At 45.4% G+C, this 13,318-nt stretch overlaps 1 protein-coding gene across 5 annotated transcripts in view; it reads right to left on the reverse strand.

Moving 5' to 3' along the window:
* Window positions 1–13,312, reverse strand: part of HORMAD1 (HORMA domain containing 1) — a 15,533-nt gene extending 2,221 nt beyond the window's left edge. Inside the window, exons 1-15 of one of the 5 annotated variants that reach the window (XM_017727884.1) lie at window positions 13,120–13,312; window positions 12,601–12,693; window positions 12,414–12,465; window positions 11,829–11,973; window positions 11,474–11,537; window positions 9,835–9,871; window positions 9,441–9,461; window positions 9,316–9,342; window positions 8,622–8,689; window positions 6,222–6,373; window positions 5,399–5,655; window positions 4,326–4,389; window positions 1,620–1,684; window positions 1,164–1,237; window positions 833–921 (exon numbers count right to left, since the gene is read on the reverse strand). In XM_017727884.1, coding sequence (XP_017583373.1) covers window positions 1,190–1,237; window positions 1,620–1,684; window positions 4,326–4,389; window positions 5,399–5,655; window positions 6,222–6,373; window positions 8,622–8,689; window positions 9,316–9,342; window positions 9,441–9,461; window positions 9,835–9,871; window positions 11,474–11,537; window positions 11,829–11,973; window positions 12,414–12,446 — 981 coding nt within the window. In that variant the 5' untranslated portion in view covers window positions 12,447–12,465; window positions 12,601–12,693; window positions 13,120–13,312 and the 3' untranslated portion in view covers window positions 833–921; window positions 1,164–1,189. Of the gene's footprint in view, window positions 1–832; window positions 922–1,163; window positions 1,238–1,619; window positions 1,685–4,325; window positions 4,390–5,398; window positions 5,656–6,221; window positions 6,374–8,621; window positions 8,690–9,315; window positions 9,343–9,440; window positions 9,462–9,834; window positions 9,872–11,473; window positions 11,538–11,828; window positions 11,974–12,413; window positions 12,466–12,600; window positions 12,694–13,119 lie in introns of those variants that run through there. The other 4 variants (XM_017727880.1, XM_017727881.1, XM_017727882.1 and 1 more) reach the window with 4 other exon arrangements.
* Between the last annotated feature and the right edge of the window lie 6 nt (window positions 13,313–13,318).

Raw genomic sequence — 13,318 nt, forward strand, 5'->3', positions numbered from 1 at the left:
CACCCCCTGCCATGGCAGGGACACCTTCCACTATCCCAGGCTGCTCCAAGCCCCGTCCAACCTGGCCTTGGGCACTTCCAGGGATCCAGGGGCAGCCACAGCTTCTCTGGGAATTCCATCCCAGCCCCTCACCACCCTCACAGGGAAAAATTTCTTGCTGTAAAAGAGAGAAGAATTCTCCCCACAGGTTTTGGAGAAGGACCTACTCCTAACTCAGCATTCCCAATATTCCCAATACCTGGTGAAGGCCCCCACAGCCTCACAGAGCTGCCAAGCTCAGTCAGTGAGGGAGCAGCACAGACATGGGGGCCCCAAACCCACCCCCAAAAGTCCAATTCCACCCTGGACACAACCTCTGCTCCAGCTGTGCCAGGTGGGAAGGATTTGGCTCCCCACAAGCAGCACTGCCTGCCAGACTGACCTGATGGAGCAAATAAAAGGGATTTTTCTTGGAATGAAGGAGTCACAGAGGTGAGGTTATAATTTTGGCCCAGTGTTTCCCAAGCAGAAGCACAAGGATCTCTCGGTGAACTGTGCTGGGGATCTCTGCTGGCACAAACCCCCATGGCTGATGGATCAAACCAGCAGGAAATCTGGCTAAATGCATTCCCAACAGGATAGCAACTAAAACTAAGGAATCTCTCTCAACCTGTGTTACCTACATCGAACCAGCTTCTAACTCTTTGGGACAGAACTCTTTTTGACCCTGTTGAATCTAATGGGAATTTAGGAAGTGATGAGAATTTCATTCTGTCAGTAGCAAATGCATTCAAGCTCCGAGTTTTATTCACTGCTTGGACCAGAAATAATGAGAACTAAAGAAAAACTGATACTAACAATGCAGCTTTGGAATATCTTTCCACTTCTTGTCCTGCTCTCTGACACAATCAGCTCAGATGTTTTACGAGTCAAATGATCAACCTGAAATCAGAAAATAGATTTTTTCCTTGTGAAAGCAGCAAAAAACACACACTGGAGACCACAGCAGGGCTCAGTGCTGAGGCATTCACTGTTCTCTGCTGTGCCTGAGCCAAAATTGAGATATGGGAGTATTTAAATGGTGATAACCCGTGGAAGTCTCAGCATTTACAGCTGGGTGTGCTGCAGGGCCCTGGCAGAGAGAAGCATGTGCTGGTTTTATACAGTAAATCACTCACACTTACCTACAGCTATCCTGTTTTAAGAAATCTTAAGGACCTGTGTGAAGCAGTCCTCCACGTATAAATGCCACCAATTTCTACATGCAGGGAATATAACCTGAGTTATAAACTTGAATTTTTAAGTTTTAATCAACTTCTAAACAAGCTTTGGTCTGTCAGAATTAGCAGTGGAATTCCTATTAAGCAGTTTATTAACATGGAAATTACACTCCCCTTTTCACTTAGTAACAGTCCCAGCATCTGTTTGGTTTGGGAGCTGTATCACAGAGGAACAGCCTTTTGTCAGAGCTTTAGAATAGTTTTGGAAAACTCCAGGAAATGAAATGTAAAGGGATTTTGTTGCTGGAAATAGTGACTGTGGGAAATAAGGCTTTAGCAGATTACCCATGGATCACTCAAAGGAGGGAAGAAGCTTCACAGAAGCTCCAGTAGAAGCTGAAGATGACAGAATTTTCATACCTGAGGATTAGAAACACGGGGAGTCTGGATCCCTCCAGCTTCCTCTTCATGAGCTGAAATTTTTTCTGAAAGATGGAAAGAGTTGAAGAGTTAAACAAAGCGGTTCACAACAGCACACCCACAACCCACAGCAAACAACAGCAGCTCTGCTTCCGGGAACACTCCGAACTGCTGGGAACAAGTGCTTCCAGAGGGCTCCAGTTCTCCTTAACTCCACCAAGATTTAAACTTCCTCTTTTCAACTCAGCCATTTCCCACCCCAGCCTCCAGCTCACTTCAGCAGCCCTGGTACACACAGGATCTCTGGAGGATGGGTTTGGGCCCCAGCTCCCTCACACACTGCCCTGCTGAAGGCTTGCCTGCAGTGGGATTTGATTCAAGCCTGAAGCCTCAGGAGCCCGTTTTGTGCTGCAGGACAGGGAAAAGGCCACTCTGGCCCAGCTCCTGCCCCTCCTGAACCCACCCAGCCACACCCAAGCAGCAGCTCCAGCTGCAGAGCCCCTGTCACTGCCTGCAGCTGCAGGAACAGGCTCCCAAGGGGGAACAGGCAGTTCCAGACAGTTTGGTTGCTGTTTCTAATTCATGCTGTTTTTCTAGGATACAGAGAGAAGCAGGGAATGGTGGAGGGTGACTGTGCATCAGCTGTGGAAACAACAGAAGAATTTCAGGGTGACAAATGTGTTTCCCTGTGTCTCGGTAGTTCCTGTAAATAAAACACTTGCCAACTCCCTAGGACAAGAAATTTGCTGGATTTTTGCATGGTTTTGGAATTTTTATGACTTTTTAAAAGAATCAGACAGACCTTCAAGTGGTTATTCCAGTTCTGCAGCCTACTAGCATTGTCAAGATAAAAATACTGATCTAAATGTGCTGTTTCCTACACATTTCCATTATCGTTTTTGAGCAGCATGGAAACAGCAGCTGGTTTGGCAAAGCTGCACATGTTACTTCTCAAAAAACCCCAAACCCAACATTTGAAATGTTTTCTGTACAGCAAATGGGTTCCAGATTGTCTGGATGCTTCTATGCAGCCCCTCCAAGAGGAGCAGATCAACAAGCAGCAATTCCTTCTTCAGTTTGTTTGGCAGCAAAGTTCAGTCTTCAGGCCCCTGGGCTAAACTGGGAAATGTGAACACAAACCATCCTCTGCTTTTCCTCCTGGTTTATCTAAAATCTGAAAAGGAAGCTCCTGAGATCCCTGAGGACAATTTGGTGTCTCATGTTTTGAGTTGGAGACAGTCTGGGTCCACATCTTGATGCTCTGATTAGAAACCAGCAGCAGGGAGCTTCCAGGGCACGTTCCTGGTGGCAGCTGTGGCCAGGCTGGGGAGCCAGGACAGTTATTTATTGACAGATTTTATTTACAGTGTTAGGAAAAACACTTGAAGAAACTCATTTTGGTGTGATTCATACTAACAAAAATACTTTGCTAGAACTTTGTTCCTATTAAAGTTCTCCTACAAGGAAAGGCTGAGAGAGTTGGGATTGTTCAGCCTGGAGAAGAGAAGGCTCCAAGGAGACCTTAGAGCCTCTCCCAATACCTAAAGGGGCTCCAGGAGAGCTGGAGAAGGAGTTTGAACAAGGGCCTGGAGTGCCAGGACAAGGGGGAATGGCTTTACCCTGACAGAGAGCAGGGATAGATTTGATGTTAGAAAGAAATTCCTCCCTGTGAGGGTGGGGAGGCCCTGGCACAGGGTGCCCAGAGAAGCTGTGGCTGCCCCTGGATCTCTGGGAATGTCCAAGGCCAGGCTGGAGCCACCGGGGATAGTGGGAGGTGTTGCTGCCCATGGCAGGCAGGGGTGGAACGAGATGAGCTTTAAGGTGCCTCCCAACCCAAACCCTTCTGGGATTCTATGGTGTGATGGCAAAAAAAGTTCACTTGCAATTATCAAAATGCTCCAGTACACAGGAAAAGGGCAGCAGGTTCCCAGAGCACAATCAGCTGGAAAAGGCACTAAAGCAGGAAGCAGAATCATTCATAAAACCAAACACATTCTGGTGAAGTTACTGCAGCAGGAGCAGCAAACCACAGCCATGAGCAGCTCCCTTTGGAGGTGTTTCACAGGGGCTACCGTAACACAAAAGCTCCTCTACCCACAAGAGCCCCGATGTTCTCGACTCCTCCACGCCCCGGGGCTGAAGGTGTGGGTGCACAGTGGGATTCTGGGCTACTGCAGGGGAAAAGGTGGCTTAAAGTGGCATTTCTGCTGAACTGAAGCCCAAAAAGCTGAAATTAAAAAAAAAAAACAAACCCAAACCTAGATCATTGGTTTTTGCACAGAGAATTCTGCTTCCCAGCTCCGCAATAATGAGCTCAACAGTACAAGATCTCTGCAAGTTTAATGTACAAATTAAGTATTATCAAAAACTAAATAAATCAGTAATTATTAGTAACAACAATAGTAGAAAAAGCAAACAATTTTTTTTCCTAAACATAAACCCCATTCAATTTAGGTTAGCTGATAAAATGGAACAGAAGATCAGAATTTTTGAACAGTAACATGAAAACGTGTTAATCATGTTTTAACATGTTAACATTTGTTAACCAAGTGCTTCACAGAATGAAGCCCTGATAGAAAATAAAGGCAGAGTCACGTATGTGAAGAAAATAATGAAAATTTGAATATAGAAAATTGAAGGTTTTGTTTTAGTAACATCAGGCAAGAGGCACAACTCAGAGACTTGAAAAATATACACAAATGTTACCTTGAGCTTCTGAAATATTCACATGATTCTTATCCTCCACTTCATTATCCAAGACAGGATCTTCCTAGATTAAGAAACAGGTCTGTCACCTACTGCAGACACACAGGGAAGAAGGTTCTATTCAGATGATTAAGGCCAGACTTATTAGATGGATTTTTGGTGGAATAAACTGAAATAAGTGATTGTGACATGGGATGAAGAGAGGTTTCATCTGTGCCCTGTGCTGGGACACATGGCACTGTCCCCATGGCACGAGCTGTCCCTCTGCTGCTCCTCAGGCACAGGCACTGCTTGAACAGTTTGCTTTACTGCAAACTGGAGCAGTAAAATTAAGGCAAACATGGATTGAAGATACTGCCCTGCTTAAAGATACCTGGAAACAAAGGGGGTTTATTAATGTTATGGCTGACATGCAGTGAAACAATAATGGCCTTTTTCTAGATGATAGACCACAAAAAAATTTCAAAAAGCTACACAAATATCCTGGGTTGCAGTGTATTCTATTCCATCCTCAGGAGCTGTTGAAACCAGGTGGGGCAGTGTTTCCTTGCCTCCTCCCCCCAGACTGTCCTTCTGTTAATGGACCATCATTGTCCTGCCGCCTGACTCAGAGATAACTCCCTCCGGACTATCTTCTGTTAATGAGCCTAATCAACACTTGGCCTCATGACTCATTACCCCATTGTGAGATGCTCCACCCAGAGGGAGGAACCAAGCATCCCATCGTGGATATAATCTGAGGCTGAACACCAGAGACACCGGCTTCCCACTGGATTTCCAGAGGACAGGACCTCCCCAGCCACCATTGGACTTCCTGAGGAAGAGCAGACTGTTTTACTACAGGATCACTGCTTCAGAGGACTGCAGCCACCATTCTACCAGACTGCTACCACCACCCTGACTAACAGGGACTCAGGTTGTATCTTGACTCTGTCAGTTTTAACCAGTGCGCTCTTTTTTTTTTTTTTTTTCTTCCTTTTCTTTAATTTCCCCATTAAATTGTTATTCTGACTTGGTGCCTCCCACTGGTTTGTTTTCAAACTAGTACAACAAAATAAAGTCTGTGCTCTTACATCCATGTCCTGGCTCTCCTCTTCTGGATCATCTCCGCTCGTTCCACACACCTGGAGAGGCTCAGCAGTCTCTCCCTGCTTTAGGATGTTCTTATCAACGTTCTCCATGCGCTGTTTCTCAGTTGTAATTCTCAGTTTCAGCATATGAAAAGGCGTTGGCACTTCCCCCACATTCAGGTACATGGGCTCCTCATTAAACATCATCCCCCCGTACTTGGCCTCCCTGAACCCTGGAGGTTGGTAATCAGGGGGTGTAACTGCAGAGAAAATTCATCAGATGTGTTAGAATGAAACATGTTCTTGTCAAACTCTTTTCCCCTTTAAATACAGAGAATTACCGCAAAAAACTGCGTGAGGAAGGGAGTAATCAATATTCAATTTGGAGTAAATTAAGTTCTTTTCTCTTTGCACAACAGGCAAAGGCCAGTTAAAGGTCCTTGGAAGAGGCTGTAGATAGAAAATAGAAGCTCTGATTTGTCATTTTAAGGCAGTAACACACTCCGAAAGCAGAGCCAGACATTTGGACAGTCATCAAACTAGAACCAGGCTGGCAAATTATGCTATAGCCTAACATACTCTGGGAAACTCCAAGTGTTTTAAAACACACCCGAATCCAATGAAGGCAGTGCCAGGATTGTGTTCCTGCAGTGAGATCACATCCCTTCCCCCTGGAGGTTCAAAGCTGTTGTGAGAAACAGCCACACGTGAAATAACCTCATTTAACAAGTCCCAACAGCCACAAAGATTATCCACTGAAAATTCCTTTGGATTGCTTTCCAGTGGCTGAACACAGCTGATAAATCAGGGTGGCATGGCAATGTACCCTCATCATAATACAGGAGTTTCATGGTGAGGCAGACATCGCTGGGCAGCGGGCTCAGGTTCTGCATCAGGACATAGATCTTGCGGATGAGGAGGATGCTGGCCTTCTTGGTGTCTGCACAGGTGATAGTGGAGTCTGACTTCTTATCCTTGCTAAAATCAGAGTAGCCAGGTTATTTCTGATACAGAGTAAGATGTTTCTAGTATTAAGAGACAACTGTTTAACAGACTATGAACATGAGAAGCACCCCATTTCTTGCCTGAGGTCTGAGATCAGAAGCAATTCCTAACCCTGCCTAAGTGCTGCATGTTCTCTGCCCCTCGGGAGATCAAACCCTGAGCCAGGGACAGCAGGAGAGCTTAGGGATCAGCACCTGGCACCAACTGCTCTATCCTACATCACACCTAGTGCTTAAAGGCCCACTCTGAAAGAAAGAGAAAAGGAGGGACGTGTGAAAGCCCCAATTCTTTGAAGTCTTAACTACTTCATTTCCCTTGAAGTCCCACTATTTACTTAGACACAAATGGCTAATGATAATAAACTTGGTACCCAATGGACTCTTGGCATCCAGCTCCAACATTTCCATGCTCCCATTCCACCAGACGCTGACACAAATCCCACCGCAATGCCAACACCCCTCCCTCTGTTCTCCTGCTCCTCACAGCCCCCAGCTGAGGCACCTGAGGACTTGCACAGCAGGGCAGGCAGCAGGAGTTATTTCCTTGTGGGTCCCTGTCTTCTGGAAGCATTCCCTGAACTGTGATGGATTCAGACCTCTCACCCCTCTCCAGCTGGTTAATTCCTGCCATGCTGGGACCAGAGAAGTAGCCTCACACCTATTTTCAAATTGATCTGACATGAATTTATGCTGTTCCACTAAGGCAACCTGGTGTGGCCAGGAGTCACATCCCCTTCTCCCCTTTCACAGATAAGGAGCTAAACCCAGCCCAAGCATCTGCAGCACTGCAGCCTTTTCTTTTTTAATTTAAGGAGCATTTTATGTAGGAGGGAAGCTGGGAGGAGTTTGTCAGGTATGAATTAACTGTATTTCAATTACTTGTCTTAAAATAAGCCATTTCCCTGTAGCTGTGACTGAGCAGTGAATCCCTATGGTGGAAGAGGGTCTGGAGGAGATGGGGAGCAGGGCTGTGTCCCCAGAGCTCCAGCACAAGCACAGGGTGTCACTGCCCACAGCTGCTGCCAGGAGTGACCTGATCTCAGCACATGGAGAGCTGAGCAGGGCCTCCATTTTAGACAAAGTTATGGGGGTTGAGTGGGTGAACTGGTGGGGTCAGTGCTTCTCCCCAAGTTCATTAAAAGCCCCTGAATGTCTCCTTGAGTTTGCCAGATGGATACAGGGGCAGTGAAGCTGTGGTTTGGCCCAAAAAGTGTAAAAACTGAACAACAAACAAAAGAATTCTGAAGAGAGGAATTGGCTGGAGCAGCTTCATAGAATCACCAATCTTTAGGGTGGGAAGGGAACATAAAAATCAAATCCCACCCCCTGCCATGGGCTGGGACACCTTCCACTATCCCAGGCTGCTCCAAGCCCCAATGTCCATCCTGGCCTTGGACACTGCCAGGGATCCAGGGGCAGCCACAGCTGCTCTGGGCACCCTGTGCCAGGGCCTCCCCACCCTCACAGGGAGGAATTTCCTCTGTACATTTGATCCAAACCTGTCCCCTGCCAGTTTCAACCCAGGGATTCCTTCCCCACGGCTGGGGATGCCCAGTGTCCTCACAGTGAGCTTATGTCAGCAATGGGAATTCCACCATGACCGAGCCATGTAGCACAACAGCTCTGCTTTGCTAAGTGCAGCTTACATTTCTATTGTGGTTTTTGTGTATTTCTACCATTTCTGCTAAATGAGGAATTCCATGTAACATTCAGTATCTTCAGATAATTGAATCTGGTGTTAAGCTTCACACCCCCCCCCGAATATCTCAAATATCCTGGTCACAGAGTATCAAACTCTGACATTGAGCATCATCTTCTGAGTGGATATTAAAATTACGAGCATAATCAGACAAAATGATTAATTGTATTTTAGTAAGTCTAAGGTAGCAGTGTATGTTGATAAAATTAGTCTCAAGATCCCAAATTTAAAGAGCAAACACCAAACAGATCAAATCCAAAGTTCTGACATTCAGGTGTGTCCACAGGGACTGTAAGGCCATGGGGCAGTCACAGGGGTTGTACCTGCCAAAATCCAGGAGCGGCCCTTTGTGGGTGTACTTGAACTTGAAGTGGTAACACTCTGTGACTGTCTGCAAACAAAGCCAGTAATTATTACACTAAGAATTTAAAGAGCAAACACCAAACAGATCAAATACAAAGTTCTGACATTCAGGTGTGTCCACAGGGACTGTAAGGCCATGGGGCAGTCACAGGGGTTGTACCTGCCAAAATCCAGGAGCGGCCCTTTGTGGGTGTACTTGAACTTGAAGTGGTAACACTCTGTGACTGTCTGCAAACAAAGCCAGTAATTATTACACTAATCAGCTGCCAAGCACCCTCCTGCTGCAGCTCTGGTTAGTAATCTATTAACCTTTAAAGAAAATAACGACAGCCCAACTCCCATCCACTTACTGAATACAGGTTCCTAATCCCCTAACAATTAACAGTAATAATGCATAAGTGTCAGCTAATAAAAATGATGATTCTTTTCCGGGAATCACCATGATAAAATATTTTGAAATACCAGCTGAAGTTTTTAGCACAAAATATTCCAGTTTTAATCGCTGTGAAAACGTTTCACACACAGAACAGATGTGGTGACACCCAGTGGGTTTTGTGTTTTCCACAAAAGTCCCATAGATTTGTTAGGCAGAGTTAGGATGAGGCATCTTTATGGACATCTCCCTCTGCAATGACATTCTGGTTGCTTGCACCAGCCTGAGAATAACCTGACACTGGATACTTAAATGCAATTCCACACATGGCAATTCCCACTGACTCCAGTGATTTTTACATTTGGCATTTCAATATGTCCCCTTTTGAAAAATGTGCACGTTAAATATTCCTGCTTGTACATGCATTTCACTACATCCACATTATCAGCAGTCATCCCGTGAGATATTCCAGCAGATTTACCTGAGGATCTTCTTGCTGAGTGTAGACCTGTATTTTTAAAGTAAAGAAAGGAATCAGAATGAGACCTGCACGTCCCTCAAAGAGCGTCCCTTAAAAAAGCATCCCTGCTTTTCAGAGATACTCACTGCTAGGACAATCTGTCTCAGCTGTCAGGAACATAAACAGAGAAAGAAAAAGAACATTAAATATATTTCATAGCCCATTTCTGCTGCCCAAGCTGCTTTGTCTCTCTAGCTCTGGAATCCAACACAGGCAACTAAGGCCTGTTGGAAGAAAAGCCTCTTCCTCTTCACTCCTCTTCTGCGGAGGAGAGGACTCAGCTGCAGAAGAAAACACCTACAGATCCCTGGCTTTCAGTGCTGCTGTTTACAAGAATTTTATGCAGAAATGCCTGTGCATCCCACACTGCAGCTGACTGAGTTAGCTCAGCTACTCCCTGAGCAGTCCTACAACTACACTGGCACATAATGGACTTAAATAAACATTTCAATACAACTGAAATGAGACTGGAGGACTTACGTATTTCTTCTGCAAGGCATCATAGCATCCTAACATCCTGCAAAAACCAAATAATATTGGCCATCTACTACTAATTTTCACTTGTTTCTCACTAAATCAAATAGCACCAAAAAATGAACCTCTTGTTTTTATTCTTAGTGTATTAGAGCATTAAATAACACTTATTCCATCATTCTATCTTATTAGAACTGATACAAGCAATGACTATCTTTGTGACACCAAATCATCCCAACCTCCTGGAAGCGTAATTAAAAATATAACCTCTAGGTAACTAATTTATCAGTAAAAACATACTGCAATACTTCCAACACATGCATTTATTAATCAGGGGAGCAACCTGGTCTAGTTGCAGCTGTCCCTGTCCACGGCAGGGGCTTGGAAGAAGGTGAGCTTTAAGGACCCTTCCAACCCAAAGCACGCCACGATTTCATCACAGATCAGTAATTCAGCTGAACAGCAACACAGCTGAAGCACACAGGAGTTATTACCTTCATTTAGATGTTGCCATTTCCTTTTTACGTAACACCCAAACAGTAGTCAAATAGGGAATCGAAACTTAACCCTGTTGGTTTTTTTTTCCTGACATTCCTTTCAAATACAGTCAACAAACAAAAATTGGGTTTGGTGTGTACGTGATGCTGGGGCAAGAAAGGCCACTCACCTGTGAACTCCCAACAGGTACCACATCCTTTTCCCACAAAACCAGGGAGCCTGTCCTGGTCAGCCTCCACAGGCTGCAGTGAACTGCCCTCACTGTGTGTGAGGGGAAGGTGAACTGCACTGACCCTTCTGTTTCCTCAGCCACAGAAGATCCATTAGGAAATTCCAGGTTACAGCAAAGGAAGCTTTTCCCCCCCACTCTGTGACAGCACACGGCTGATTTCACCTCTAACATCAGCTGTCAGCCCTCACATCTGAACCCCTCAGCGCTGCCAGGGGATGAATGCAGCATCATCCCCACGCCTTGTACACAGTGGGGAAGAGGAGGGAAAGAACCTTTATGGAGGTAAGGAAATACAGAAATATGTAACTAAGGCAAAGGCCTTACAGAGTTTTCTAAAAAGCAAGGAGAGCACTAGGAACAGACCTCACAGTTATTGTAAGCAGAAAGAAAACCAGAATAAGCAGCTGCAGTCACAGGTGACACAGCCACACTCAGCTGTGGCAGTGCTCAAGCACACAGACTGTCACTGGCAGGCACAGCTCTGCCTTTGAACAAGAAGCCCGAGTCTCCCACTCTCTTACAAAATCTGTGAGCAAGACCTTTAAGATGCAAAAGGGTGGCATTGAGTCTCCTGATCAACTAGAGAGGAACTACTGGTTAGACTTTTGCATTTCTGTGCACCCTTGAGTACTCATGAGCACCTAGAGGAATGAAGCATATAAATATCTAGTATTAGATATTTAGTATTTATACAGTAAATATAAAGCATAGTCACTCTGCAAACAGAGATCTGTGCTCTCCTAAGGCCTGAGCTGAAAACCTTTCTGGAGACACAACTGTTACATCTACAACACCAGTGTGGGCTGCTCACTCACAGCAAGAGAGCTTTTCCCTTGTATCTGCAAACAACCAGGAAGGACTCTTTGGGCACTTACACGCCAAGGAAGTGTTACCTGTGTGCTGGAATCAACCTACCATTTCACCAGCTGGGTAGAGCCAGGACAGTTTTTGTCTTCCCGCAGAATTTTGACACAGACATCTCAAAAAAACCAAAAAAACACACACACACATTTACTTAGGACAAAGTGCAACGAAAAGTTCATTCCCTAAAAGTACACATCAAGAAGAGGCTAAAACTAACATTACTACGCATGAGCATAGTTTTAATGCTGAGTAATAACAAAACCAATAACAAAATTTAATTAATGCATTAGTGAAATTTCCATTACATGCACTGAAATGGCGTCCATTCATTAAAAAGACCAAGTGGCTTTAAAAACAACTTGATGACAACAGGTTTTGCAAATTATCATGGAAAAAAGCCCGTTACCATCCATGTATCTTGTTCCATAGGCACTTTCAGGAAAGATTCCCCTCAGGTACGTGATGCAGGACACTGCCACTGCCAGGAGCCTCTTCACCAGCATCAGGGATTGCTGCTCCGTGGCTATTTTCTTGGGAAATACAACTGCACTCTGAAAATCACAGAAAGAAACCAATTAAACTCTACCTACATCAACAGACCTGTACAGGCTTCAATCCTGTCCAACGCCTTCATTTTAATTTAATTGAAAAGTATGACTTCTGTGAGTTATAAAGTTAAGCACATTCCTTACACTTGGTGTTACAGTATTTATAGGACACAGCTAAAGGACACGTATATATAAAAATATATATAAATAAATATAATGTATTTCTAGGACACGTTGTAACCGGTTTCTACCAAGCGCATGACAACAAAGTTCAGGCTACTTTTCTGTATTTTTTTCTATACATTCTTTATTCATAATTAAAAGACTGAATTAGCCTGCAATTTTCACGTGAAGAAATACCACAGAGCACCTGCGTGCACTATTTCAGCCAAAACTCCCCCATTTTTCCCATTACTGTGCTGAAATAAACCACAAAACCGTACCACAGAATTCCTTTGCTTCTGAGCAGTTGCCATGCCGCAGAGACTCCTGTGCCTGTTAATGGAACACCTGCATTAGCACCTGGCTGAGAAGAAGGGCAGCAAAGCCCAGCCTGCAGCTCTCCAGCTTCTCCAGGGCATTCCCTGGATTTACAAACACCTCCTGCACAATTCGCCAGCTCAAACCAACCTGTAATGTTCAGGAAACAGAGCAGGACAGTTCTTCTAATCATCCCCAGTATCAGATTCTTGATATTCACAGCAGCACAGGCCTCCCCTGAGGCTACAGGATGCAATAATTAGAATATTTATATCTGTATTTATATGAACCTCCAAAGGCAATTCTCCTCAGTGCTAACTAGCACCAAACCTACGACATTTTCAAAGGCCCTCCCCACATTTCAAACACCCCCAGGCTTGGGTTGTTTTCATCTGTGATTCAAATGAGTACGGGAGAAACAGAACCCTCATCACCCTGAGTCTGACGCCACACAAGCCTTCCCCCCAATTCGGAAATACCAAACGCACCCACGCCTGAGGCCATGGAAAACACCTTTCCCAAGCTAGAAGTGGGCTCTGCATCACGCAGGGCACCGAGCTCCCCCTCAGCAAATCCTCATAAACCCCCCCGATCACAGCATGCGGCCGAGTTCAGCCCCACTGTCACAAAGGAGCCGCTTCCCAGCAGTGTCAGCCCAGAACACAGCACCTGCCCCCTCCAGGGAAACTGAGGCAAGCGGAGGATGAAAGCGCGAAGACAAAATACTGCAGAGTAGCGCGGGGCGGAGGGCAGCAAAACCTCGGCGGTGAGGGCGAGGCGGGGTGTGGGTGGGTCGAGAGATAACCGAGGAAAAACTGAAGGAGAATGTGAGGTGAGAGGAAGGGAGCTGAAGGAGCCGCCCGCCCTC

Source organism: Corvus brachyrhynchos, unplaced genomic scaffold (genome assembly GCF_000691975.1).
Source record: "Corvus brachyrhynchos isolate BGI_N302 unplaced genomic scaffold, ASM69197v1 scaffold122, whole genome shotgun sequence".
Taxonomy (NCBI): domain Eukaryota; kingdom Metazoa; phylum Chordata; class Aves; order Passeriformes; family Corvidae; genus Corvus; species Corvus brachyrhynchos.